Source organism: Ursus maritimus, unplaced genomic scaffold, assembly GCF_017311325.1.
Source record: "Ursus maritimus isolate PB19 unplaced genomic scaffold, ASM1731132v1 scaffold_16, whole genome shotgun sequence".
Lineage (NCBI taxonomy): Eukaryota > Metazoa > Chordata > Mammalia > Carnivora > Ursidae > Ursus > Ursus maritimus.
In genome coordinates, this window is record NW_024424008.1 from 55,597,760 (window position 1) to 55,622,177 (window position 24,418).

The following is a 24,418-nucleotide window of genomic DNA, read 5'->3' on the forward strand; positions in this document are numbered from 1 at the left end:
GTTTTTTTTGGCCCTAAGGCGATCTGGGAGAAACAAGACAGCCATGACCAGAGAAAGATGACAGATCCCAGCCAGTGTGTCCAGAATGGTAAGGTGAATGCGGCAGGTGATGAGAGGAATGGAAACGCAGGGAAGAACGGCCCCCGGGAGGTGTGAGGAAATGCCTATCGTTTACTGAGCACTTACTATGGGCCAGGCTCCACAGGACTGGACCCCTTCATCCTTACCAGTGCCCTGCAGGTGAGCACGTTTACTCCTGTTTTATTCACGAAAGGGCACCGAGGCTCAGAGGTTTGAAATGACCTGTCCAAGGGCATACAACCAGAAGTGGCTGGTTGGCACTGGAGTCTGTACCATGGAGGGCAGGCTTGCATTGACCTCAAAGGAGGGGTAGGGCTCGGAGAGGCACAGGCTTGGCTTGCTGCCTCGGGGGCTGTGGAACTGTGCCTCGCTAGGAAGCCATTAGGAGTGCTCCCTAGGGCAGGAGGAGGCCCCCTTGGGACCCACTGTGGGGGTTGTCGTGCCTGGAGGGCTGCGGGCAGCAGTGCCGACCAGTCCGGGCAGCTGGAGACCACAGATGACTTTTGCCTTGCCACAGCCCAGCGGTGAAACCTGACACGCACCCTGGGCGCACAAGGTGCCAGGCATTTGCCTTCTTATCAGGCTGGGCACATTCCACAGCCAAGTGGCCACCTGGGTCGCCTCTGTCAGGATAGATCCACTTGGAACTATGTACACATTTGCATGGCTGCCCATCCTTCGAGTTTTGCATTTTTGAGAATTTGGCCTGGCTGCAGGGGGTGGGGAGCGGTGTGCTCGGGGTGATGCCCTGGCGGCTGCTTGCTCTTTAGCACCGACCAGGTTAGGGCATCCTGGGACAAGTCTGGTCCTGGTGTAAGAGGACCTGGATTTGAATCCTGCCCATCTTTCTTGGCTGTATGTCTTTGGGCAGGTCACCTCAACTCTCTAGGCCTCCTCTTCCTCACCATAAAATGGGAATGATAAAAGTTATTAACCTTTAGTTTCATTTTGAGTATCAAATGTTATAGAGCCTGACCTGCTTGCCAGCTGCTCCATAAAACTAATAATCGCCATTTTCAATGGTATCAGCTGCTTCTGGAATAGTGAGAGTTCTGAGCTCTAGAATAGTGCACAGGGATGAGTGCAAGAGTGTGTTGGGGGGCTTGATGCTACCTGTCTTGTTCGCACTTGGAGGAACCCGAGCTTCAAATCCAGAGCAGACCGAGGGGATGTGGGCCGAGTTTGAACAGAAGCAAGTCCTGTGCTCTAGATTGCTCAGACAGGCTGTGGGCTTGTGACACAGCTTTGCCCCGGAGAGGTCACCGCTGGGCTGACATGGGGCTGAGGGGGGTTTAGCTCACACACAGGACCCAGTTGGAAACTGTAGCAACCATCAAGTGCGGGTGCCGGTGGGGGATTCTCACCCGTCGTATCCCGGGCTTACTGGAGAGAGAGCACAGTGTGTGTCCGACAGCCTGGATTTAACTGCAGCTTGCCAGCGTGTGATCTTGGGCAAGTTCCTGCCCCCCTCTTTGACCCTTTCTCACACTACAAGGCCTGCGTCCTTTGACCCCTCCCTCCCCCTTGGCATTTACAAGAGCCCTGTTAGGTTGGCATTATTACAATTATTATTGTGGCGAGCAAACCAGCTCAGACCGCTTAAGGGACTTGCCCGAGATCACTTCTAAGAAATCCAGAGTGAGAACGATGTGCCACGTTGACATCAAGCCTCCTGTGTTGCAAACCTCAGCCAGGGGGGCCCCAGGGACCCTTGTGAAGACATTCTGGGCCAGTGGAGACCCTGAGCCCATTCTTTGGCTTCCTAATTACTGTGTTTTTCCAAACTAAATTCCTGCTCTCTGGTGATACCAGCTGGGTATTTGCATAGTATATCTCTGAGAACAATCTCAGGCCAAAACTCTGACATTTTATGAGAAGTTGACTAATTATGTGAGGCACCATTGGTCCGCTGCCATGGAGCAGATAGGGTAGGTTGACTATTTCAGAGGGTTGTAAAAATTCTCTGGACAGTTATTGCCAAAAAAGCTTTCAATGGACTGCACGGTGTTTTTATGGAGACATTTTTTGGGAGGGTAGGTCTGGCTTTAGGGAGAGTCTCTAAAGAATAATCTTCATTGGCCTGGAGTTTTGATTAGTTCAGCCTGAAATCGACTTTATTCTCAAACACCCGGTTGACCAGCCCGCAGTTCCAAAGTCCTAGGTGCACATAACACAGGGTTGGTGGAAAGAGAGGGTAGTTCTGGTTCATTCACGGTTCTCCTCTGAGTTTCAGAAAGTGGACCGACCCCTTCAACGTGGTGGTCCAGTGGATCAAACAAGAATTTTATTTTTCTCCAGCAAATGTAGGAAAAATCAGTGTGTCTGGAGAAGGTGTGGCTTCCGCAGATGCAACCTTGGCCTTGCGCTTGTCTGCAGAAGCACGTGGAAGCTGATGCCGTGAGTACCAGAGAGCAAGAAGGGCTGCCTAGTGGACAGCACTGGGCCAGGAGGGGCAGATTTCTGCAGTCAGGCCTCATGGAGGTCTGAGACCTCGGCTTAATCTTACCTCGCCCAGCTGCCAGCCTGGAGAGCCACGTGCAATCCCCGCACCTCTCTGCGAGAAGAGGTTGGCGAGAGAGAGGCAGGAGCTGGTGACATGAGTCAGGTCCAGAGCTGGAGACACAGTGGTTTGAGTGGCCATTTTGGAGACATCCAACTGGGGCTTGGGAGCTGGCTGACTCTTCTTTCCAACCCTCCACCCCCAACGGGGGCTGCCATCCCTCTGAACTTCACAGGCTGAAGTAGAAGGAATAGAGGACAAAAATAATTTTTTGGAAATTCTTTTTTGGAAAGGTAGCCCATCAGAAGGTACAAAGTTCCAGTTAGAAAAGAAGTAAGTCCTGGGGACACAATGTGCAGCATGGTGACTCTGGTTAACAACACTCCAGTGCATATTTGAAAGTTGCTAAGAGAGTAGATCTTAAAAGTTCTCATCCTAAGAAAAAAATTTTTGTAGTAACTCTGTGTGCTGTGGATATTAACTAGACTTATTGTGGTGATCGTTTTGCAATGTATACAAATATTGAATCATTGCCTTGTACACCTGAAACGAATATGCTATACGTCAATTATACCTCAATAAAAAAAGAAATGCAGCAGCTCAGTCCCCACCCCAAACCTATTTAATCAACAATCATTTTTAACAAGATTCTCCCTCAGGTGATTCATATGCTCATTAAAATTTAAGGGAAAAAAAAAGCCAAAGCTGCCAAAATGCATCAAATCCCTTCGAGTGCACCGCGGTCCCCCCACCCGCGGTGTCGGGGTCCCCTGCGAAGAAGGAGGGCTACTGCGCGGCCCCTCTTCCTTGCTCACACGGGGGCAAGTGGGCTCCTTTCCCACGAGCAGTCAGGGTGCACCCCGCAGCGGGCGCTCCAGCATCCTCACGTCCGTCCGTTCTGTTCCATCGGTATTTGGGACCTGTTCCTGGAATACAGTCCGTCCTTCTTTTCTTCTTTCCCTCCCGTCCCTCATCCTCTTTCTCTTTCTTTCTCTCCCCTCCTTCCTTCAACTTCCTCTGCCTCCCTGATTTTCCTTTTTTTCTAGCCTCTTTGTCCCCAACTCTCCCCTTTCTAGACATCGATATTGGTCCCTACCCCTGACAGTCTTGCCTCCTTAACAAAACTGTGGGCTCCCCGAGACGAGGGACCATGTCCCAAACTTGCACCCCTCCTGGCAAATGCAGAGACTTTCTAGAAGTACGTGTCAGCCTCGTTCTCAGGGAGGCCGTGTCCTCTCTGGCCCGCGCCCCTGCTGCAGAGACCAAGGCAGGGGCTCCCTTTCTCCGCATGCCTTCCTGGCCGCCTTCTTTGGCTGTGGCTCTAGCTGCCGCTGGGGCAGTTTCGGGAGCTGCTGGCTGCTCGTCTCTGGCCCCAGATGGCTTGTCCTGTCTTCTACAGTCCGGGGCTCTATCCGCAGCTGCTTGTCTCCACTCTTTTCCAGAAGCAAAGGAGCACGTCTAGAGCTCCCCTTTGCTGCATTTCTTTATGTTCTGGATGGCAGCAAAAATTCTTAGTAGCTGCTGGAAAAACTATACAAGTCAGAGCCTTAAGTTTCTGACTCAGCCTGTCTGAAAAAATAACACAAACAAAAAAAGACAAAATGAATTTGCTGAGCTCTATCCACAGGATGTTATTGCACAGAAAAATCTATCATTACCCACATATTAAGGGCAAAATCTTGGCTTTTCGTCAGTATGGACTGTGACCACAAAGCAAGAGATGCATGAGGGCGAGGGCTCAAGGAGTCTTCACAGAAGAGTTTCGTTGAAAGCTCAAGGTTAAAGAGCTCATGCCAATGGCGCCCTTGGCATGAACCAGGCACCTGGCTGTTTCATGCACATCCTCACTGAGTCCGCAAACTACTGTAGGAGGCAGGCAAGTATTATTGTTATGTCCACTTTACGCAGGAGAAGACTGAGGCTTAAGAAAGGGTAAGTCCTTTGGTGAAGCTTACGTGCCTTGGGATTCAAGCCTGAGAGGACTCTGGCGGGTGCCCATGCTCTTAGCTCCTCTATTATTCTACCTCCGAAAGGAAAACCATAGTGTCAAAGTTTAGAAAGTTTTCTGGAAATCGGGCCCTGCAGTGAGACAATCCAGCTTAGACTGACACGTAAATCATCGAAAGACCGCCCTTCCGCCTGTGCACTTCCTGGGGCAGCGTTGTCCACACAGTAACTGCGCAATAAACGCTTTGGAATGTGGAACAGCAAATCCTGGCTCTTTCCAAGAATGCTTCCTAAAGGGGCCTCCGGACTTTCTTTAGGACATTTAAAATAACAGCTCCATGGAAACAGCTCCACGGAGTCGTACCGGAGCGGCTTCCTCGTAGAGGCCACGATAATCTGATCAAAGTCTCCCAGTTACTCTTCCATTCTGCACGTTTCCCATTCATCATTTTGTTTTCAGAGTCAGTGATGTCCTCATTCTGCTGATGGGCAACGCCAAACGTGGATGGAGAGGGAGTCAGTAGGGTGCACTCCCCACTCAGGAGAATTCTGCTCTGGAAGCATCTAGGACTTTCCCTAAGAGGATGAGGACATGAACTATGGGATTAGACAGATGATGTTTGAATTATGGTCTTCTCACTTACTGACGTGGGCATTTGATTCAAACTCTAGATTTCCATTTTCTTGTCTATAAAATGAGATAACAATACCCAGCCTGTTGGTTGATGATGGGGGCCAAATGAAATAGTGGCATGTAGGTGGTCTGGCAGACACAAAGTGACTGGGGAGCTCCATCCGTAGTGGTGACCCACTGAAGTCAGCAGAAACATGATTTTCTCCTAAAGTGCAGAGAAAACATAAAAAACAGATAGGCATGGAAATCTTTCCCAAAGGCTTGAATAGGACGCTTCTTAGACAACTGTACCCTTGATGATGCTCGCAGAATCCCCATTCCCTCCAAGACAGGATGGTCCTTGTGTCAGCGCCTTGGGGGATTTGGAAAGATCTCGGAGGGTCTAGCCATGTCACGTCAATGGACTTCCTGGGATGATGCCTGGTGTGACCTCCTTGTGATCAAGGAAAATAGCATTCTACCAGTTGTCCCCAGGACAAAAACCAATTTTGAAGAGGTTTTCTGAGTGAGTAGGTTTTACTCCAATGATTTGTGTGTTTTGGTCACTAAATTGTAGCCCAGAGAGGTTGAGGTCCTTGTCCAACACTACAGAGCAAGTAAGTGGTGGTACCAGGAATCAAACCTAGGACTGCGTGGCTCGAGGGCGCTGAAGTCTGGGCTGCATGCTTTGTGTGGAGACGATGGGGTCAATGTCTGGGTCTCCCTGCCTTTGGGCTGCAGGAAGGGGTTGCACTCCCCCCACCCCGGGGTAGACTGGGAGGGAAGACCGAGGCTCAGGCTGCGTGGCTGACCAGATGGGAAGGCTCAGTTATGTCCTCCGTGGATGGCCTCCCCCGGTTCCGCACGGAGCACTCACTTCTCCAGTCACTCTCACAGGACAGAAGACTAGCCTCTGAAAAGGGCAGCAGAGCCCTTTGTAGCTTGGCTCCTTCCTTTGGCCCCTGAGAAATGTTGGGGGGCAGACCTCATCCTCTTCATCTTATTCACAAAGCGTGGCCGCGAGTGAGCACAGAGCCCTCGGCAGAGAGACCCTCCAGCACGCACGTCTGCTTCTGCTCACAGAGACCGTGGCCCAAAGCTACTCACGGAGAGTCTGGCTCCTCAAACCCGGCTCAGAGTGGCTGCTGCGGGGACTGAGAAGCAGTCTCCGGGGGCGCTCAGGGGAGGAGAGCCAGGGTCCAGAGCTCCAGGGTTGACATCTGCCACGCCCATCGCCGGAGACCCCCCCACCCCCCAAACCCCGGCAGCTGCCCTGGGCTGGGACTCTAGTTCAAGTGTGGATGGAGGCCTGGCTGTGTTTGTCTGTCTCAGGGAAAGGGTGGTGTGCGGAAAGATTGACTGAGACGAGAAGGTGCTCAGGCTGAGGAGGGCTGGCGCCGGGGCCGTCTGCCCCCACAGGGGCACGGGGGCTGTCTTCCATGCCCCCCGCTGAATGCACGCGCTGGACACCGAGAGCAGTTTGAGGCTCACCGTGTGGGACCAGGCTGCCGGAGAAGGAAGCAACATCTCTGTGCCTAAATCAGGCCAAAAAACATTTAAAATGAAGACACCAAGCCCCGCAGAAAGTGAGCGAGCTCTCCCACCTGCCCGGCTCAGTGCCTCAAGTGGAGGTGAGAAGAGAGGGAGAACATGGCAGGAGGTGAGTTTAAGTCTGGCCGTGTGTTCCCAACCATGCAAAGTCCCTCTGCAGCACAGAGAAAGCAGAAGGAGACACACAGAGAAAGTCAAAGAATTTCCATGTGATGTCACTCCGGTGATCCCTCCAGGCCAGAATCCGCTGATAATAATAATGAACATGGGGGGATGTTTACTATGGTCCAAGACCCATGCTTTTGATGAACTTTAAAACAACTGTCTTTCAATAACCTCATGAGGTTGGAAGAGACACCGAAGGTTGTATGCTGGGTTTGTCCCTTAAAGCGACCTCAAAAATGAGCACATGCCCCTTCATCTGTTGCTCCAGCCCTCAATCAGCTGTTTGTCGATAGCACATTGTTGACTCATAACAAGCGTATGTACAGTAAAGATCTTTGGACTGAGAAAGTTCACGGCCTTCCCTGCTGAAAGATGGCGGTGTCCTTGGACAAGTCACTTAGCTACTCTGGATTCAGTTTCCTCACCTGTGGAGAGCGGGTTGATGGGACAAAACCACGGGGTCTCGACCCTGGCTGTGCGTTGGGATCTTCTGGGGGAGTTTACAATATACTAATGCTTATTCACAGAGACCTCCACGCACCTACAGCACAGAAATTCTTGCCTGCAGAAAAACGAGGCCCATCGTCTAGTTAGCACTGTACTAATGAACCTTCCTGGGTTTAATATTATACGATACTTATTCGAGATGTCAGTCACCACTGAGGGGAGCTGAATAAAGGGTATGCATTATTTTTGTAATTTCCTGTAATTTCAAAATAAAGAGTTAAAAAAAATCCTAATGCCCAGATCACCCCAGAGGTTGTGATTCATTGGTGTGGGGTTGGACGTCAGCATCTTTACAACGTCCTCAGGTGTCTGTAACATGTGGCCAGGGTTGAGAACCATGGAACCAGGTGATCTCTGGGTCCCCTTCCAGCCCTAAAATATTATCTTAATCTCAACCCCTATTGAAACTATTTAAATGTTCAACTTGTAGGGGTAATTTTTTTTTTAGTGTATTACTTGCTATGTAAAAAGTTTCTTTTATCTGTCCTAAAGTTATCCCTTACTTGAGGGACCAGAGCTCTTGCCTGTTGACTTTCAAGAATTGCTACCCTCTGGCTGTGTCTTGGAGCAGCTGTTTCTCAACTGATGCCCTTCCTGGGATTCCCGCTGCTGGCCGGGCCACCGTCACTGGCTGGAGACCACTTTCGGTTTGCCCTGGACCACAAGGTGCCACCAGCACTGCTCAGATCTTGGCAGAGAAGGGCAAATGCCTCCCTCTAAAGAGGCTTCACTTTATACTCTGTACTTCCACCCAAAGCTCTATGGGGAACCAGAAGCTGCTGAACAGCTGGGGTTACCCATAGCATTATAATGTGGCAGGGGGCATATTCAAACAACGCTGAATGGGACTGTGCTCTCACGGTCTGAAAGAAAAGCGCCCCAAAACTGGACCTCTCACAGGAAGCCCGCCTGAGCGTGCTCCCCAATTCTCAGTCCTCTGATGGGCCCTCCTTTCAGAGAATGCCTCTTTCTTTGTACAACCATGATGAAATTCTAGTTCCCCTTAGGGTGACCGTCACCTTCCCACAAACTGATCTCTCCCTTGGATTCATCGCCCCCCTCATCAGGGCAGTCTGAGGACGAGAGTAACCACAGCAGTGCTCTTCTTGAAATCTGGCTTACTCCACCAAGAATTGCACAGTAGGGGAGGGGGGTGGTGGCTTGGAGCTGGGGCAGCTCCAGGTCCAGTCCTGACAGGTTAAGGGCAGATGTCTCCTCTTTCCTCCCCATTATCCAGATGACAACGAATGGTACTTTCCCTCTTTCTCTGTCTCTGTCTCTCTCTCACACACAGACACACACAATTTCCACATTTCTCAAGAACCAACAGCATGTCCTCTATCCATATTAAGCAAGAAAAACTATTTTTTGAGTGGATGCCGATTCCTGCCCTCAATGCGTCTGATGCTTTATTGTGTGCAGAGCCGTGCCCTCAGATTTTTTCATCCTCCAGCCCCTACATCTTGCCCAGAGGCCTCTAGGAACATAAGAAATGGGGCTACTTACCCTACCTTTCACAGCATAAATTCGCCTGGCTCTGAACGGCCCACTCTGGCCACACTACAATCCAGCTCCCAGGACCTAGAGACACCATGCAGACCAATCCCGTGTGGGTCATCTCCACACCTTCATCTGTAAAAGCAGGCAGGCAGTGTAAGTGTTAATAACTTTTCTGAGCAGCTCCGCCAGGGGCTGTGCTGCGGGCTACTTAGGGTTTGCGGATTTGGAGATGATGCTTAGTCCACATTTATTTTAATCTATGCTATTCACAATTTTCATTGGCCTTGATTCTAGACTGAATAATGATTTCTTTGAAGATTTTATTTATTTATTTGAGAGAGAGAGAGAGAGAGAGCGAGCACAAGCCAGGGGAGAGGCAGAGGGAGAAGCAGACTCCTTGCTGAGCGGGGAGCCCGACTTGGGACTCGATCCCAGGACCCTGGGATCATGACCTGAGCTGAAGGCAGATGCTTAACTGATTGAGCCATCCAGGTGCCCCTGAATAATGATTTTTAAAAATGTTTTCTATCAAAAGATAGCACCCCCTTCCCTCCCTCCTCACCCCTCTCCCCCAGGTCCATCGCAGGTAACCTTCTCTGCACTTTACTCCCCGATGTCTGCTTGTGGCTCAGGCCCCAGCCAGGACGCCACTATTCTGGGCCATTGCTTGAGGTGGTCATTTCCAAATGTTTACTGCCTTCAACTTTGTCTCATCTTCTCTCTCAGGCTCCAAGAACTGACCTCTAATTTAAATTTCCCAAGAATTTGAAAATTAGTGCATGTCCGTTGTAACTGAACTTCTCCCAGTTTTAAGTTTCTGAAGTCACATCTCCTTTTACCCTCTGACTGCATTTTGAAGGTACAGAATCAGTCGTGCACATAATAAGTGCTTAATTAATATTTTGTTTTATTAACCCAGTGCTTCTGAATAACAAAATTATTCATTCATTGACACTCCCATTTATAATCTTATTAAATGCCTCTGTGGTATGAGGACATGGCTACAGATGTGCTTGGAAAAGATCCAATTCCAAATAGATAATTCCTCCAGGTATAATGCCTGGAAAGTCTACTAACGGGACATTGGGACATTGGGACCGCCCGAGCTGGAGAACTCAGTCTGGTCACAGGTGGTGCGACGTTGGGCAGGTTATTTTAGCTCTCCAAGCTACACTTTCATTGTTGATTTAAAAAAACAAGAACAGTAATAGCATCTATCTTGGGTTGCTGTTTGAGGATTAAATGAGATAAAGGCCGGCAGCCCTGGGCCATAGGAAGAGCTTAGTCCCTATTGGCTGCTAGGTCCTAGAGTGGGACGATTCAGACACTGAGCACGTGAGGGCTTTACAGAGGACCATCTCTGTCAGAATCAACTTAGGCCCATTTAAAAAATGCAGATACCTGGCTCCTACTGCAGACTTACTGAATCATGCTTTCGGACACGGAGGCAGAGACGTCTGGATTTTCTGCAGCTTCCCGGGTATATGCTGACGAGAGGCCCTCCGGCTTGTCCCAGTGCAGCGGGCAGGTGTTCTCTCTGCTGCCGCAGGGCTCCCGAGCCGCTCTGTGTGAGCTCTAGCGCCTGAGAGACCCGGTGGGCAGTGCTCATTCGCTTCCTCGTGTGCCGGGTGGCCTGTTGGCCAAATACCTGGAAAGATCTTAAAAGACCAATTTAAGGTGGAGCTATTCATCGTGAGGTGCATCGCAAGCTCTGTTAGCCCATGTTTTACATTCTTTTTTGACTCTTTTTCCAAACTAGATTTAGGCAAACACTAAGGGACATACGAAGAAAGAACAAGAAGCAAGGAGCAAATGCTGTTAGATCTGCAAGATATTGACTCAGAAGGCAGAGGATAGAAGCAGGGAATGGAAAAAAAAAAAAAAAAGAATGGCAATAGGAAAAGGATATTTTTGTGTCAACCCCTGGTCATCTTTGGGTTCTCTGCTCTTTGTCCCTTGGGGCCAGCCGGGGTGGGGCGGGGCGGATGGCGTGCAGGGGCTTCCGTCTGTCCGAACAGATGTTTATTGACGACAGGCCAGTTTCAATTTAGTTGGAAACTATTAAAAATTAAGCTTTATTGGCATCTCCGAAAGGCAGTGATTGTTCTGTTTCCCTGCTGGCACAGCTATCCCATGTGGCAGGCTGCAACTCGTTCTGTTTGCCCAAGCCCTCGTGGAGTCTGCAGGGAGGCGACAATGAGGCCTATCTGCTTCCTGAAAGAACAAGGCCCTCTGAGGCGGTGCTTTGTCAGCTTCTCCCCCTTGGTCCCCAGAGTGGGGGCCTCTGCTCTGTGCTTGGCACTTTCTTCTCTGTGGACAGTCGGGCCTTCTGGAGAGCTCTGACTAGCTGTGTGGGGGACACACCCGTGTTTGTATGAGGAAGCCGGAGTTTAATGGGGGGATGATTTCAGAGGTTCCAGAGCAGTCTTCCACAGACGACGGCTCAAACCTTTCACCACCAGAGAGTGAGTACAAAGCACAGCTCTGGTGTTCTTCAGACCCAAGCCCGGGTACTTACTGACTGGGTAACAGTGGGCGGGTAACTTGACTTCTCTGAGTCTCAGACTCCTGATTTTGCCGTCAATGTTACTGTGGAGATTGCATGAGAGGAGAGAGGACTGAGAAAACGAAGGCAACTCTGGCACATGGGGAGGGCTCCGAAAATGGTAGCCGAGGCCAGGACCAATGGTACCAGTATTGCCGCCATTGTGCAGAAACTTGGGACATGGAAAACGCCCCCCGGGCTGCAGGGATTCACTGCAGGGATTCGATCCTGTGCTTTAATGCCCTCAGCAAACAGGATTGAACGGTAGAGTCTGGCATAGGTGGCTTAAGTAGCTCCTCTTCACCCTGAATGACAGTTGGGCTTGTTCAAATAATCAGAGGCGGTAAACTCTGAAATTCAGTCGTAAACAACGTGGTCAATCGGCTCAACCAATCTGCAAAAAACGAGCGATGCAATGCACGTTTGACTTACTGCAGAAATTTGGAAATCTAAGGTAACAATGATTCCAAACTTTGTGGTCCATCAACAGTATGGAGGCTTTCAAGAGAAAAAAAAGAGCAAGTATTTGCCCAGAAAGTTTACAAAACAACACCTTGGACATGAAAAAGAATGATCTATGGGTTAATATTGCTGTAGGCAAGATGTGCCATTTGGTCATATTAATATTTCGTTGACTAATGTTAGATATGAGAAGCTAATGATTCATAAATGTCTTTCTCTGATGTGGCTCCAAGATCTACACCCTCATTTGGAGGTGAGGCTGCCTCCCCTTTTCAGCCATCACAGCTGTGTCCACCCTCCATCTCTACGGGAGCCGAGGCATCTCACCAAATTAAGATAATTTAAAATTCAAGAATAAGTGAGATTAAACTACTGAAAAATAATTGGTGATTTCCAGAATTAGTTATTATTCGAACCAATTGGAAACTATCAGAAAATTAAAAAAAATAATAAGCCAATGTTTAATAATACAAAATTTATTAGCTAAAAAAATTAGAATTTGTTCATTACATAGAAAAGTAAAACAACTGACCATTCCCTACAAAAATTGTAACTGTAAGCGTACAAAGTAGGAGTGGCACAGCGACCCGGTCTGAGGACTTGATAATAATGCGTAAGTGACCATCAGAACATTGCAAATGTGACATGGGAACCGGGCTTGTGATATTTTGTTAACAGGCTGCATACTTCCGGTTGTCATTTGGTGTGGCCGAAAGACAGAGATATTCACGCCATGTTCCAAAGTAACGTAACTGCTATTAACTATAGCAGATGTCCCAGTTTGTTCCCCTCTTATAGAACTCGCTGGCAGTGGCTGCTGAGGGGGCAAAGTTCACATAGTCTGCGCTGGGGTAGGAGAAGTACTCTGCGGCTCTGAGGGTGTCCAAGTGCTCGGCCTCGCAGGACGCGCAGTAGCAGACGGAGCTGCTGGCTGAGGAGAAGCAGTCGTACTGCGTGTACGAGAGCAAGTGCGAGGAGGCGTAGTCTTCCGGGGGATAGCCACAGTTTCTGGTGTCCAGAGAAGGGGGAGAAGTGTAATTCTCCGGCACACACGAAGATGCCTGCGCCAGCGAGTAACTGTAGTCTAAGGAACCAGACAGAGTGGAGGAATCCGAAGGCGATCCTGGGGTCTAGAGAAAGCCAAGGAACAAAGAACTTGATCATTCAGACAGGATTAAAAAAGCTGAATAGAGAGGATTTATTAACTCCGAGAAAGAACATGAGGGGGGAAAACACAACACAACACAACACCCAGCCCAACCCAGGGCTGCAGAAGTAATTTTATTTGCTGACTGCATGATTTCAGGACACCTTATTCTGTATTTGCCTTTTTCTTCCCCAACAATAAATCGCCTTGCTTCACTGGCTTCCTTTGTTATAACCAGGCTTTAGAGGATGCTTTGTTCTTAAGCCACAAAATCCCATTGTGCTCTAAGTCACCTGCACGTCCAATCTTGCTGTGGGCCACAATATAAGCGGCAGGTGGCCCCCTGGATGTTCCTCCACACCCTTGACCGTGGAGAACAACGTGAGCGCACACAGGTGCTACTGGGGTCTTCAGGGAGCCAGTGTCTGGGAGACTCCAAGACGTGCATCTACTCTTACAGTCGCGGAAGTCTTGTCCCCAGAGGAGAAAGGTACCTTCTGCTTTCTCTTAAGCAGGCCTCCAGTTATTACTGAGAAAGCCTTCTTTGGAAGCCAGAAGGGAACTCGATGACTGGGGTCCTGTGTGTGTATCCTGTGGAGTTAATTTCTTATACCCTGAAAATTTAGTCTGATACCTACACAGACTTTTGACAAAGCAAAAGAAAAAAGTATGTATGTTAAAAAAAAAGTTTAAAAAAACTATATGAGTATCTAAAAGACATTGCAAACAACTGGTGTCTACTAATGGAAATCCTACTCCATTTTAAATACCATATTTTCAAACACATGAGGTTCATCAAGAATAGAGAATCCAAATTCTTTGAAGTATGAGGGCTCCTTTTTTACTAGCTGTCTCAGACCCAAATGAGTTCTTGTGTCTACACCAGACCCAAACCACCAGTTAGTGGAGCCAGTTCAGTTCCAGAAGGAAACAAAAGCCCCTCATTGGAATGACGGTTTGGTACTGTGTAGACGCAGCCTTAATGCCATTTTCCAGAAAATCCAAGGACCACTGTTAAAATCAATGATTTCCAATTCACAGATGTCTTAACTAGAGTTTAAAAACATTCAGTGAATATTGCCAGGAAACCTCTTTTTATTGCCACACACCACTTGACTTGGGCGTAGCCGCCTTGGGAAACCATAATCACTCGTGTATCCAGAGGTTTGCCCCCTGCAATGTGTGGTTACCCCGACCCCCACTGAGTTTTCAATGGCTCTCTGCTCATTTCCTGGATGCCTTCCTGGTTGATAGTGTTCCTGTGATTTCTCACGAGATGATGCAAACCCTCTTACAAAGCATTACTACCCCAGAGTAGGCAACAATCAGGTTTTGTAAAGAACTGAGATAAATTACCAGGCTCTGGTTAAAGCAGAAAGGGGCAGCTTGGAAGCTGTCAGGGCAATAGTGCGGAGTGCTCTGCGTGGAATTGAACGAAGGGTCCAGGTGTGTCTCTGTCTGAAGGTAGGAATCAAAGATCTGGTCGAGGCAGCTTGTATTTTCTTCACAAGAAACACAACTGGAAAATTCTCGGGGTTGAAAATAATTGGGCACAGAAGAAACTGGTTCAGTCTCAAAATACATCCCTAGAAGAGAAAGGGGAAAAGAGATTTTTGTGATTGTTGTTGTTGTTTAAAAATTATACTTACGACTTTGAATAAAATTCTATATTCTGAATATTTACCACGTCTAGGGGAGAAGGGGGTCTTATGAAGTTCTAGAAAAGTTAACAGGCAGGCAATTTGTATTTTTTCATTGCCCTCGTGAATTTGAGTCCCAGTGGATCGAATCTGGTTAATAATGTGGAAAGTGGCTGTAAATGTGGCCAGGGCAAAAATCAAAAGAATGACAATCCGACCTGTGTCCAACTGTCACAGTCAAATAATGGCTCAAGGCTCTATTTTCTTGGACTATGAGGCATCAACATCCCATCTGCAGTTCAAGTAAACCTCACCTCTCAGAAGTAACATACCACACTGTGCGAGGCTTTAGGAAAGCTTCTGAGGTCATGGGAATCAATTCTCTTGATTTAGGCTTATTGCTTTCCTAAACTTTTCATGCTTACTCAGTAACTTAAACTTCGAGGAGTGATACAATGGCAATGCAAATGATAAAAACAGAAACCAAGAATGTGAAGTGAATCAGTAGTACTTGCTACAAATTACAAAAAGCAAAAATGTTTCCTTAGGAAACATGTTCACATGCTAACAAAATTAAAATAAATTGTTAGCTACCAAACAAACCTATTCTGAAAACAAGACTCCTCTGCCTTTTTATTATTAATAGGTTCGCTTTCTGATCGCTGGCCTTAAATGCTCAAAGAAGACAGGCTTAGAGTGCATCCATCAGAGGACAATAGAACACTGCATTTTTTGAAGCCTCAAGGTTCCTTCAGGTTAAAAGAAAGTGGCACGGTCAGTGGCGAGCTACCATAAGCACAGATTTCCTTGTACACGAAGCACCGAACTGCTGGCTGGCACAGGTAACACAATTATTCGAATTGGGCTGAGAACACTCATAGTTGTTTGAGCTGCTTCCCGGCGAGAGAGAGAAGGGGAAGGAAGCCCCGTTGGTGGCTGGCTAGACACTTAATCAACAGGAGCAAAGGCAGTATTCTAGAACCCGAGGGTGTCCTGTATACCACCTAACAGTGCATTAGAAAGGATAACAAGTTTCTGAAAACGATTCTGATCTGTGAGTCAAGTTTAGTGACTCGGCGATGAGGGACTGCAGTACATGCGAAGAACCAGCTCTCAGGACAGGACAGGAAGCCGCAAACAGATGTTGCAGAAGCAAGGACAAAAATGTGCCCTTGCTGGGCTTGTATCTGGAGTCCCTATGCCTCGTTCACCTTCTGATTGGTTGGATTCCAATTAAATAGTGGTGTCTATCTTAACCCCCGAATCAAGCACTGAGAGACTTAGAGATGGACTTCTGAAAGAGGTTTGGGGGGAACGGTGATGCTGGTTGTACTGACCTGCAGGAGATGGTGGGACTGGGTCTGGAAGGCGGATGCCGTTGCCTCCGGGCAGCTGCGAAAGCAAGAACAGGACCACAGAGCTCATGAACTCAAAGTGCTCTCAGGGGAAAGCGAAGACATTCTCCCATGAACTTTGTTGCCTTCTGTTCTAAGGTAAGCCAGATTCTTTCTTCCAAAAAAAAAAAAAAAAAAAGGTGGCTATCGTGACATACAACCAATGTTCTGTTTTTTTTTAGATTCAGCTCTTATGTCGGCTTGGGGTTATTTCCCCCCAATATCAAATTTTCCCACTTAAATTTTAAATTTAAATTTAGATAAAAATGAATGTAAATGATTTGTATATTACAGAGAAATGGAATAGTTCGAGAATACCCAGTAAACAGCCTTTCTATTAAATGATTCAATTTAAAATGAATAAGAGCTAACTTATTTAATCCCAACCATTTGTGACTTAGTCCATCATTTTCTTCAAAATTTTCATATACTCTCTGGCTGCTTAGCGTTAGGAATTTGTTCTCCCAAAAGGACACAATTTCTAACTTTGCTAATCCTGAAGAGCTAAAACTATGCACGTGTTTACTAGCTACGAAATATTACAGTAGAAAATACTTTCTTCAAACTGTAGTCAGTGAGCTGAAGCCTCTCTACATTCTAGGTAATGCTCGGGAAGTATTTCAACTCTTTATATGAGTTGCTTTTTTCACTACTCTATCTGAATACCTGAGATTTAGTGACATTTATGAGATTAACCCTCTTAACTATTTAAAATAAAGCAGCCTGTCTCTTCCCATTGAACTGATAATTGTACTGAGTAATTCAGGATTTTTTTTTTTTTTTTTTTTTTTAGGGTTTCAGATGGTGCCTTTAAAGTTTAAAGGGACCAGCATTGCTCTGCGGTCTATGCTGGGAAGCCAAGCTCACCCCACCTCTCTCTGGGATCCCCAGCTGTACTCACTCCCACAGCGCTCCGCCAGGGCACCCCTGCCAGCCGCTGCTGAAACAGGAGGTGGTGTTAATTTTGAAAATGATCCATGCCGTAATGTCATGAACCAGGAAGCTGGAATCCTTCACCAGCTCTTCATGCAAATATTTGGCTGCAGCTTGAGCTGAAGACCTTGGAAGGAGTGGGTTTTTAAAAAATCTGCTTCACGGCAGAGCTCACATTAACCCCATTCCTCCCCGGGAACGGTCTGTTTGTCCGCCTACCCACATTATCTCCCTCAGGTATGTTTACAGTCTCCTGCTCGATATTATCTTTCTAGTCATGGGTTCACTTCCTACTTTGCTCCAAGAATACAAAGAAAGGCACCTTTCTCTTAGGTTTCAAAACGGCACAAAAATCCACACTCTACAATTTATAAAAACACATCAAGGCTGTTTTTAAAAAATTGGTTATAAAAGGGTAAAGTGTATCTTTTCAGAAATACTCAAGTTTCCCTTTCTCCTAAAGGTAAAAGAAGAGTGTGTGTGTGTGTGTGTGTGTGGGGGGGGGGTGTTTGTAAATTGATCTGGCCAAAATAAGGTTTTTTTAGATCAAATTTAAAAATCTGGCATGCACACATTTCTCCCGGCACTCTTTGTCACCTGGCATTTGCCTCGATCTATAACTTCCATTCATGATTGCCTTCTTAAAATTTCAAATGGTGGATACTATTCTGACTGTATAACAAATTAAGATAAATAGCTTCCTGCTTTGTATATTTGATAGAATTAACTCTCTCCTTGTCTTGAAGCTTCCCAGAGGCATCCTTTGACCACTGAACAAATTGGAGATCATCTCGGGAAACCAAAAGGTCCATACCAAGAAGCAGGCATACAATTTCCCCTGACAGCTGGCCTCCTTGAGGCTGAGTGTACCCTCACCGCTTTCCTAGAATCCCAGATCCTTCTGATGGTTCTGAGTGAGGGGTTTTACATCTGGCTCTCCTGATTAAATCATCTGTGTGTTACTTCTCTGTGCCTGTGAGGGCACGGGCCGATATAATCTTCCAGGAAGCCAAGAGCAGGCTTTCTGTGCATGTCCCTGCAAGGCATTGGTTCAAAAGTACTGCTTTATTATTTCTTGGGGGTGGTGGTGGTGGGGGGGAATTCAGAAAAACTTCGATAAATCACAGAGCTCCAGGAAACGGATACTGGTAAGACACACAAGTGAAATGTTTTACCCTTTGCTTTCATTCCCGCAGTTAGCTAACAAGGGGAACAGTGGCCAAACCAACCTGTAAGAGGCCAACAGCAATAAAATCACCATGCCCACGTGGGACTTCTCCAGGTGCATCGAAGCAGAATTCTACCACATACCAAACTCCTTAATGAAAGATTATACTTTGTTGTGACCATCCTGATGATTTTTTTTTTTTTTTGCATCAGAGGAATTTCCCAGTTCCCTTGTTCCTGGTTTTATTAATTTTATAACCATCTCTGTTACTGAAGGAAGTGATGGTTGAGACTACCAGACTTCCGCTCAGCAGAGCTGGATCTGCAGAAGGATGAATTTAGGGAGCCCAGAGGTAGAAATGGTTTTTGTTTTTGTTTTGTTTTGTATTTTTTACATTAAGAGTAAGACGACCTTGGCCCTATTTTTAGCTCTGCCTTTAGTAACTGTAAGACTTTGAACTTCAGCTCTAATAGAAGCATGCAGATCCCTATTTACCTCACTTGGTTGTTATAAGAACTAAATGAAATAATGAGTGTGTAAGAGCGCTTTCTCTTAACCACTGTAAAAACCCTCTGCAAATGGGAGGAAGCTTTATGGTGTTGGCTAGAATTCTGTACATGGAGGTACTAACTTCTCCAATGAATGTAAAAAAAAAAAAATCTGTGCTTTACAGGCTAATCACAGCAAGCTTACACCTGAGCTCGAAACTCTGAGCAAAGGGAGCGAAGGGCCATTACTGGATAGCTGGCTTTTAATTCTTGGTTGTAATTTTATTTTAGTTGCTTTTCACAAGTAATAATAATGACAGCTAAGATTTATTGAGCACTTGCTAAATGGAAAGCACTCTCCTAAGTGCTTAATATGCAATAACTCATTCAACCCTCAAAATCCCATCGTCTCCAGCTTAAAGATGTGGACACAGGTGATGAGCCCGAGGAGTTGCTCCAGGACACGCACATACCACGGAGAAGCTGAGACCTGAACCCAGTCCACTGGTTCTAGAACCTGTGCTCATCACTCCTGTATCATTTGCCTCTGCCCACAAAGGCCCATTTCAGGAAGCTGTGCATTGCATACAAACAGCGCCAGGCTCAGAAACCATTGTGGGGAGAATGCCAATAAGCTGGAGACGGGACCAATCCTAACACTGGCGATGTGGGCTCGTCTGTCACGTCCCACATCCACACAAGCAACCCACAAGCAACGGTACGATCAAGGGCTTTCAGCGATGAATTACCCTCTGTTGGAGGAAAAGCCCAACTAGGTTATTTAGTTTTGCTGCTGCCCTGAGCACTCTTGGCAGTACTGTCTGCTTTAGAAAGTATATACAGTGGCAGGGTACCCTTATGCCTGCCCATATCACCTCGTGATAACCTGGAACTGCTTAAGGCTTCACATGAAGGAGGTGGTTCTATACCCCGACTTGTCTCTTCTGCAGACGCATGGCCCATTTCTGCTGGGAACTTCCTATGCCTGGTGATTTACGGATAAATGTCCTCAGAGGCTGGGTTTCATAAGAATGAGAAGCAGGGGGCATTTCCACAGAGCTTCTCTCCTTGAAGGGTGCGCTAAATTGAAATGAGTTTCTGGGAGAGAGTTTCTTTGCGCGTGTGAGGGCACACGCACGGTCTTCCCACCAGAATAACACCCTGCTGACCTGCTGGCTGCTGCTCTCCCTGCACCTGGCCGACAAGCCCTTTACATTCAACTATGATCAGTGAGGGAGGAGCTCCCCCCAGATCCTGAGCCCCACAGCACGCTCTAGCTGTTCTTTGTGGCTTCCTGCGCTGAACTGGGAAGACATGCAGCACAAAAGTTGGCCAGGTCTGGGGATGGTGACTGAGCTTACTGTGACCTCCTACACCTTTCCAGACACAGGGTTAGATGAGGCCGAAGGCAAGGCGGGGAGCAAGGGAAGGGCTTATGCTTACGGTTCCCCCTGAGGCAGCCTGGTGGGCCCTTCTCTGCTGCAGCAGCTCCTTCACGGTTATCTTCACCCGGACACCTTGATACACCTTTGGTTTTTCTGGGGAAAGGCAACTGAGTCAGTGGTCAAATGGGAGGTTTGGATGTCAGACTGGGATGTAGGGGGTCCTCCTTATAGGCTATGAGGAGGGAGGCCAGGTTTCTAAGTTTGGAGAATGCTGAAAGACAGGTGGGAAGGAACCCCAAATTTCACCAACTTGAAAGGGTGAGGAGAAGCTGGGCAGGTTTCAGGGCCCTAGTGGGAACAGAACCTGTGAAGATCTGTGGGGCCACCCGCCCCAGGCTAGGCCCTATCCCTAGACCAATAGCACACAGGGTTTTCTGCTCAGGAATGTGGAGAGCAGCCTAGGGAAGCTCACCACCTTGGCTAAATTAGGGGAACCGTGGGCTCTGGGCCCAGCCTGGGAGAGGGAATTATGGGCCTGGGAGGGGCCCACGGCCAAAGCAGGGGCGCCTTCTCTGATCTGGAGCGGGTGACGCAGCCCACCCCACCGCGATGCTCCCACCCGTGTGTTAGATCTGAGTCCTCATCTTCCCCACCAGGCCAAGTGCGGCTTCTGGGGAGGCTCTAACCTCTACATGCCCTTGGTCTGGAAGCCAGCCCTGGGACAAGCGGCGGGCGGGGGTGGGGGGCGGGTTGGAGAGCCCTGTCCTCGGGCAGCTGAGGGACTTGCTAGACCGACCACAGGAAAGGGACCAGGCCCGGGGCACGCACTCCCCCCCTCCCGAATTTGTCTTCGGCCCTGTCTCCCTGGCCCCCTTTCTCCGCCTTTCCCGCTCTCCATCTTTTCCTCCTCCCTCCTTGGGCCCCCGCTCCAGCTCTCCCTTCTTCCCGTCGCTCCCCACGCCCTCCCCTTCTGGTGCAGGCGTCTCTCCGCAGCGCACCGAGCCTCCGGCCACGCCGAGCGGGGCTCTCGGGACGGCGCAGCCCGCGGGGAGGCCGCCCTCGGGGCTGGCGGGGCCGGGCCCGACTGCGCGGCCCGCGGGGAGGCCGAGCGGCGCCAGAGGGTTGGCGGGGAGGGAGTCCGGGCGCGCCAGGAGCGGGGCAGCCGCGGCCCCGGGTCGGCCCGGCGGAGCCGCAGTGAGTAGGTGAGACTCGGCGGGCTGCTGGGCCATGCGGGGCCGGGCCGGCGAGGTTTCGCGATCGGGGGCGGCCGCGGGAGCGCGGGCGATTCCGGCGCAGACCTCGACCCTGGAGTGAGCGCCGGGGCAATTGCGCGGGGAGGGGCGGGTAGCCCGGGCGCCGGGCCACAGAGCAGGGCCGCCAGCGCCGCGCCTGGTCACAGCCGAGACCGCAGCCGGACGGCAGGGAGCCCCCGCGCCGGGTCCGGGGAGCTAGGGGGTCTCCCCGGGAAAGGAGGCTGCGCTGTTCGCCGCCCAGACCTACGGAACCCCGCGCCTGGCCCGCAAGGCCTGGGCTCCGCGCCTTCGCGGCGGTCCAGTCTCGCCCAGCCGCCCTCCCCGAGCGGCTCGTGGCTCCGGTGGGCAGTGGGTGCAGCCTCGGGGCCGCAGAGGGGCTGCCACCGCCCACACCTGTGCGGCGGGCGGCGCGCGCGGCTCGAGTCCCGGGCTCACCGTGAGCCTCTAGCTCCGCCCGCCGCCGCTTCTGGGCACGCAGAGTCCGCGCCGAGAAGTGCCAGGGTCACAGCCATGGTGAAGTGGAAGGGCGGGTGGGGGACCGGGGTACGCGGACGTCCGCAGTGGCCCAGCGAGCCTCTGGGCCTCTGGCCTGGGGAGCAGGCGCCGAGTGGGAGCGGCCAGAGGTGGCCCGTGCCCTCTCGGGATCCCCGGCTCATACTCGCATGCCCTGACTTTGTGCCTCTCTGTTCTGTGCAGGAAAAGCTGTGGAAATACACCCGGATCGCAAGGCCCCTGGCTCGCGTGAGCCTACCCCAGGAGAAGCAGCCCAGTTACCCGACATGGTGGTCAGCAGACGCTGGGGCGCTGGCTGGATGCTGAAGCTGCAGGGACTCGGCGCCTCCCAGGGCTCCTGTGCAGGGAGAGAAGCAGAGATGCAGCATTTTTAAAGTTTCACAAAGCATCCAGCTGCACCCAGGTTCCTGGAGCAGGAGACAAACAGAATTAATGTTTTATACCTTCGGGTATAGGTTTGAGTTTTTTCCCCCTCATGCCAAGTATTTAAAACCTCTAGAAACCCATGATTTGACAATCAATGATTGCGCGATACTTTCAATTTGAATATTCAAAGGCTTCACAAAATGGACTATCTTCTGCAGAAATCCTGCACACAGCCTCCCCACAGACAGTCCAAAGAAACAGGGAGTGAGACCCCTTTGGGTCCTGGGCCTTGCTTTTAGTGTATTTTAAACATTTTGCCCACCTTTCCACAGACAGAGCAGGAGTCCTCAAAGATGCTCTGTATTTCTGCCTCAAAGGCAGCTCCGGGAGCCCCGAGTGACTTAGGGGGCCCTTCATGACCGCCCGAGCCAGGCTGGCCCATCAGACTGATTCCTGTATCCCTAGTCTCTGTTTTAAGGGAAAATCTCGGCTTTCGGGGAGTGAACATGGCAGCCAGCAGGTTCGGCATAGGAGGGAGTCACCCTGGCTCCAGGTTATAGGCCTCAGGCCTGGCAGAGGCCTCAGCTCTGTGTCTCATCTCCTTCTGGCCCCGCCTGGCCACCCGTGGCTTCCCTGCCTTTGGTCAGCTCTCTGCCTGGGCTCCCGACACTGCCGGTTCAAGTCAGAATGCCTGCCCATTCAGACCCTTTGCTCCTCCACCAGGAGCTGGGATGTCTGTGGGGCCTCACCCTCGAGATTTTCCAAGGCTGGCGTCTCTTGCACTGTGAGGTTCCCCCTCCTCTCCTCTTTCTCTGTCTTGAGCCGTCCCTGCCCTTTGTGCTGCAGGAACATGTGTTGAGAAGCAATGATTAGGTTGACTCCTGCTCATTTTGGCTGAAAGGACATGGATTTGTGTTCAGGCCTTCTCACTTTGCGTGAGAGGTAGGAAATTCTTGACACCAGGCTGCCAGGCTGGTGCAAGCCTGAGCCCCTCCCAGACGACACAACTGTGCTGGGTTATGTTGTCGGAGGACTTGTGGTGCCTCTTCCTTGTGATTGGAAGCTCAGGAAAACAGGAGTGGTCCAGAGAGGAAGTGAGTGCCAGGCCAGACCCCCTTCTAGTCCCTGAGGGAAGAGGGCAGCCCCAGAAGACAGAGAAACCGGCTGGGGTTCCCTTTGCAAATAAGCCAAGACATTCCCAGGATGCCAGGCCAGGTGATGGTTACGATGGTTACAGGCCTCTGCTCCCTGAGTTCTCTGAAATGCCAAGAGTGGAGCTGAGCCCCATAGGCCCCAGAAAAATCATCCGGATTCCGGTAATGGGTCCATTGCAAGGTAGGACAGGCCCAGATGGGGGAGTGGGGTTCTCCGAGGGGACCAGGCATTGGAGTCTGGGGTGGGGAGGAGCTGCTTGGCAGGGCACTGGGGCTGGGAACACTTGAGATGGCACCTGGCCCTGGAGGGCAGGACAGGGGTGTGTTTGTCTCTAGCCCAGCTGGAATCTGTCAGCCTCTGCAGTCTCTTTCCGTGGAGGCCTCTGAGCCTGTGTCCTGAGTTTTCCTGATGGGCTTCAGGCCTGAGGACCAGACTCGGGAGGAGGGGAAGGACACTGGGAGCTCAGAGACCCCCTGTTTCCTCTCTCCCTGCCCTGCCCGTCTGGGGAATAGTGAACAAAACTGTGGACACAGGGAGGGTCTCTTGTCCTCAAAGCTTCATCCATTACTTCTTTTCTCTTTTGTCTTTCTCTTTTCTGTTTTTCACTTATTTTTTGTTTGCTTTGTAAAATCTTTCTTTTGGACTTTCTATTTACTTTTTTCCAAGTTAGTTTCTTTCTTTCTCTCTTTCTTTCCCTTCCTCCTCCCATCCTCTCTTTTCTTCCTTCCTTCTTTTCTTCCCTCCCTCCCTCTCATTCTTTCTTTTTTTCTTTCTTCCTTTCATCCCACCTCCTGTCACTGCCTTCCCCGTTTCTCGCCTGCATTGCTGTTCCCCCCCGCCCCCCCCCCCGAGTGTGTCAGTTTCCCTCTGTTCTGGGTGCTTTCTCATTTCTTCAGGCTTACTCTCTTTGCTAACCTCTCCTTTTGCGTGGAGATGGGCAGCGGTGCCAGGAGGCCACTGAGCTCCCCCGGCCTCATCGCTGCAGCTGATGCTGATGTTTGGCTCCAGGGTATTCGCAGAAGGCGGGCGGAGGCTGGGGCCACGAGAGATGAGGTCCTTGGAAGTCACAGGGTCTGTGGAGACAACGAAGACCTCTGTCCCTTCC

The 24,418-nt window shown here is 49.8% G+C and overlaps 1 protein-coding gene across 3 annotated transcripts; it reads right to left on the reverse strand.

Moving 5' to 3' along the window:
• Positions 1 to 12,337: 12,337 nt before the first annotated feature.
• On the reverse strand, positions 12,338 to 20,888 carry COLCA2 (colorectal cancer associated 2). 3 transcript variants are annotated; one of them, XM_008690102.2, is made up of 4 exons: positions 20,085 to 20,888; positions 15,996 to 16,163; positions 14,375 to 14,604; positions 12,338 to 13,001 (listed from the first exon to the last, which is right to left on the reverse strand). In XM_008690102.2, exons 2-4 carry the CDS (start codon positions 16,081 to 16,083, stop codon positions 12,630 to 12,632), a joined length of 690 nt encoding a protein of 229 aa, XP_008688324.1. In that variant the 5' UTR covers positions 16,084 to 16,163; positions 20,085 to 20,888; the 3' UTR covers positions 12,338 to 12,629. The 3 variants fall into 3 exon arrangements, with proteins under 3 accessions (XP_008688324.1, XP_008688322.1, XP_008688325.1); XM_008690100.2 differs by having other exon boundaries at positions 15,996 to 16,167; XM_008690103.2 differs by having other exon boundaries at positions 15,996 to 16,050; positions 20,085 to 20,884.
• Positions 20,889 to 24,418: the final 3,530 nt, after the last annotated feature.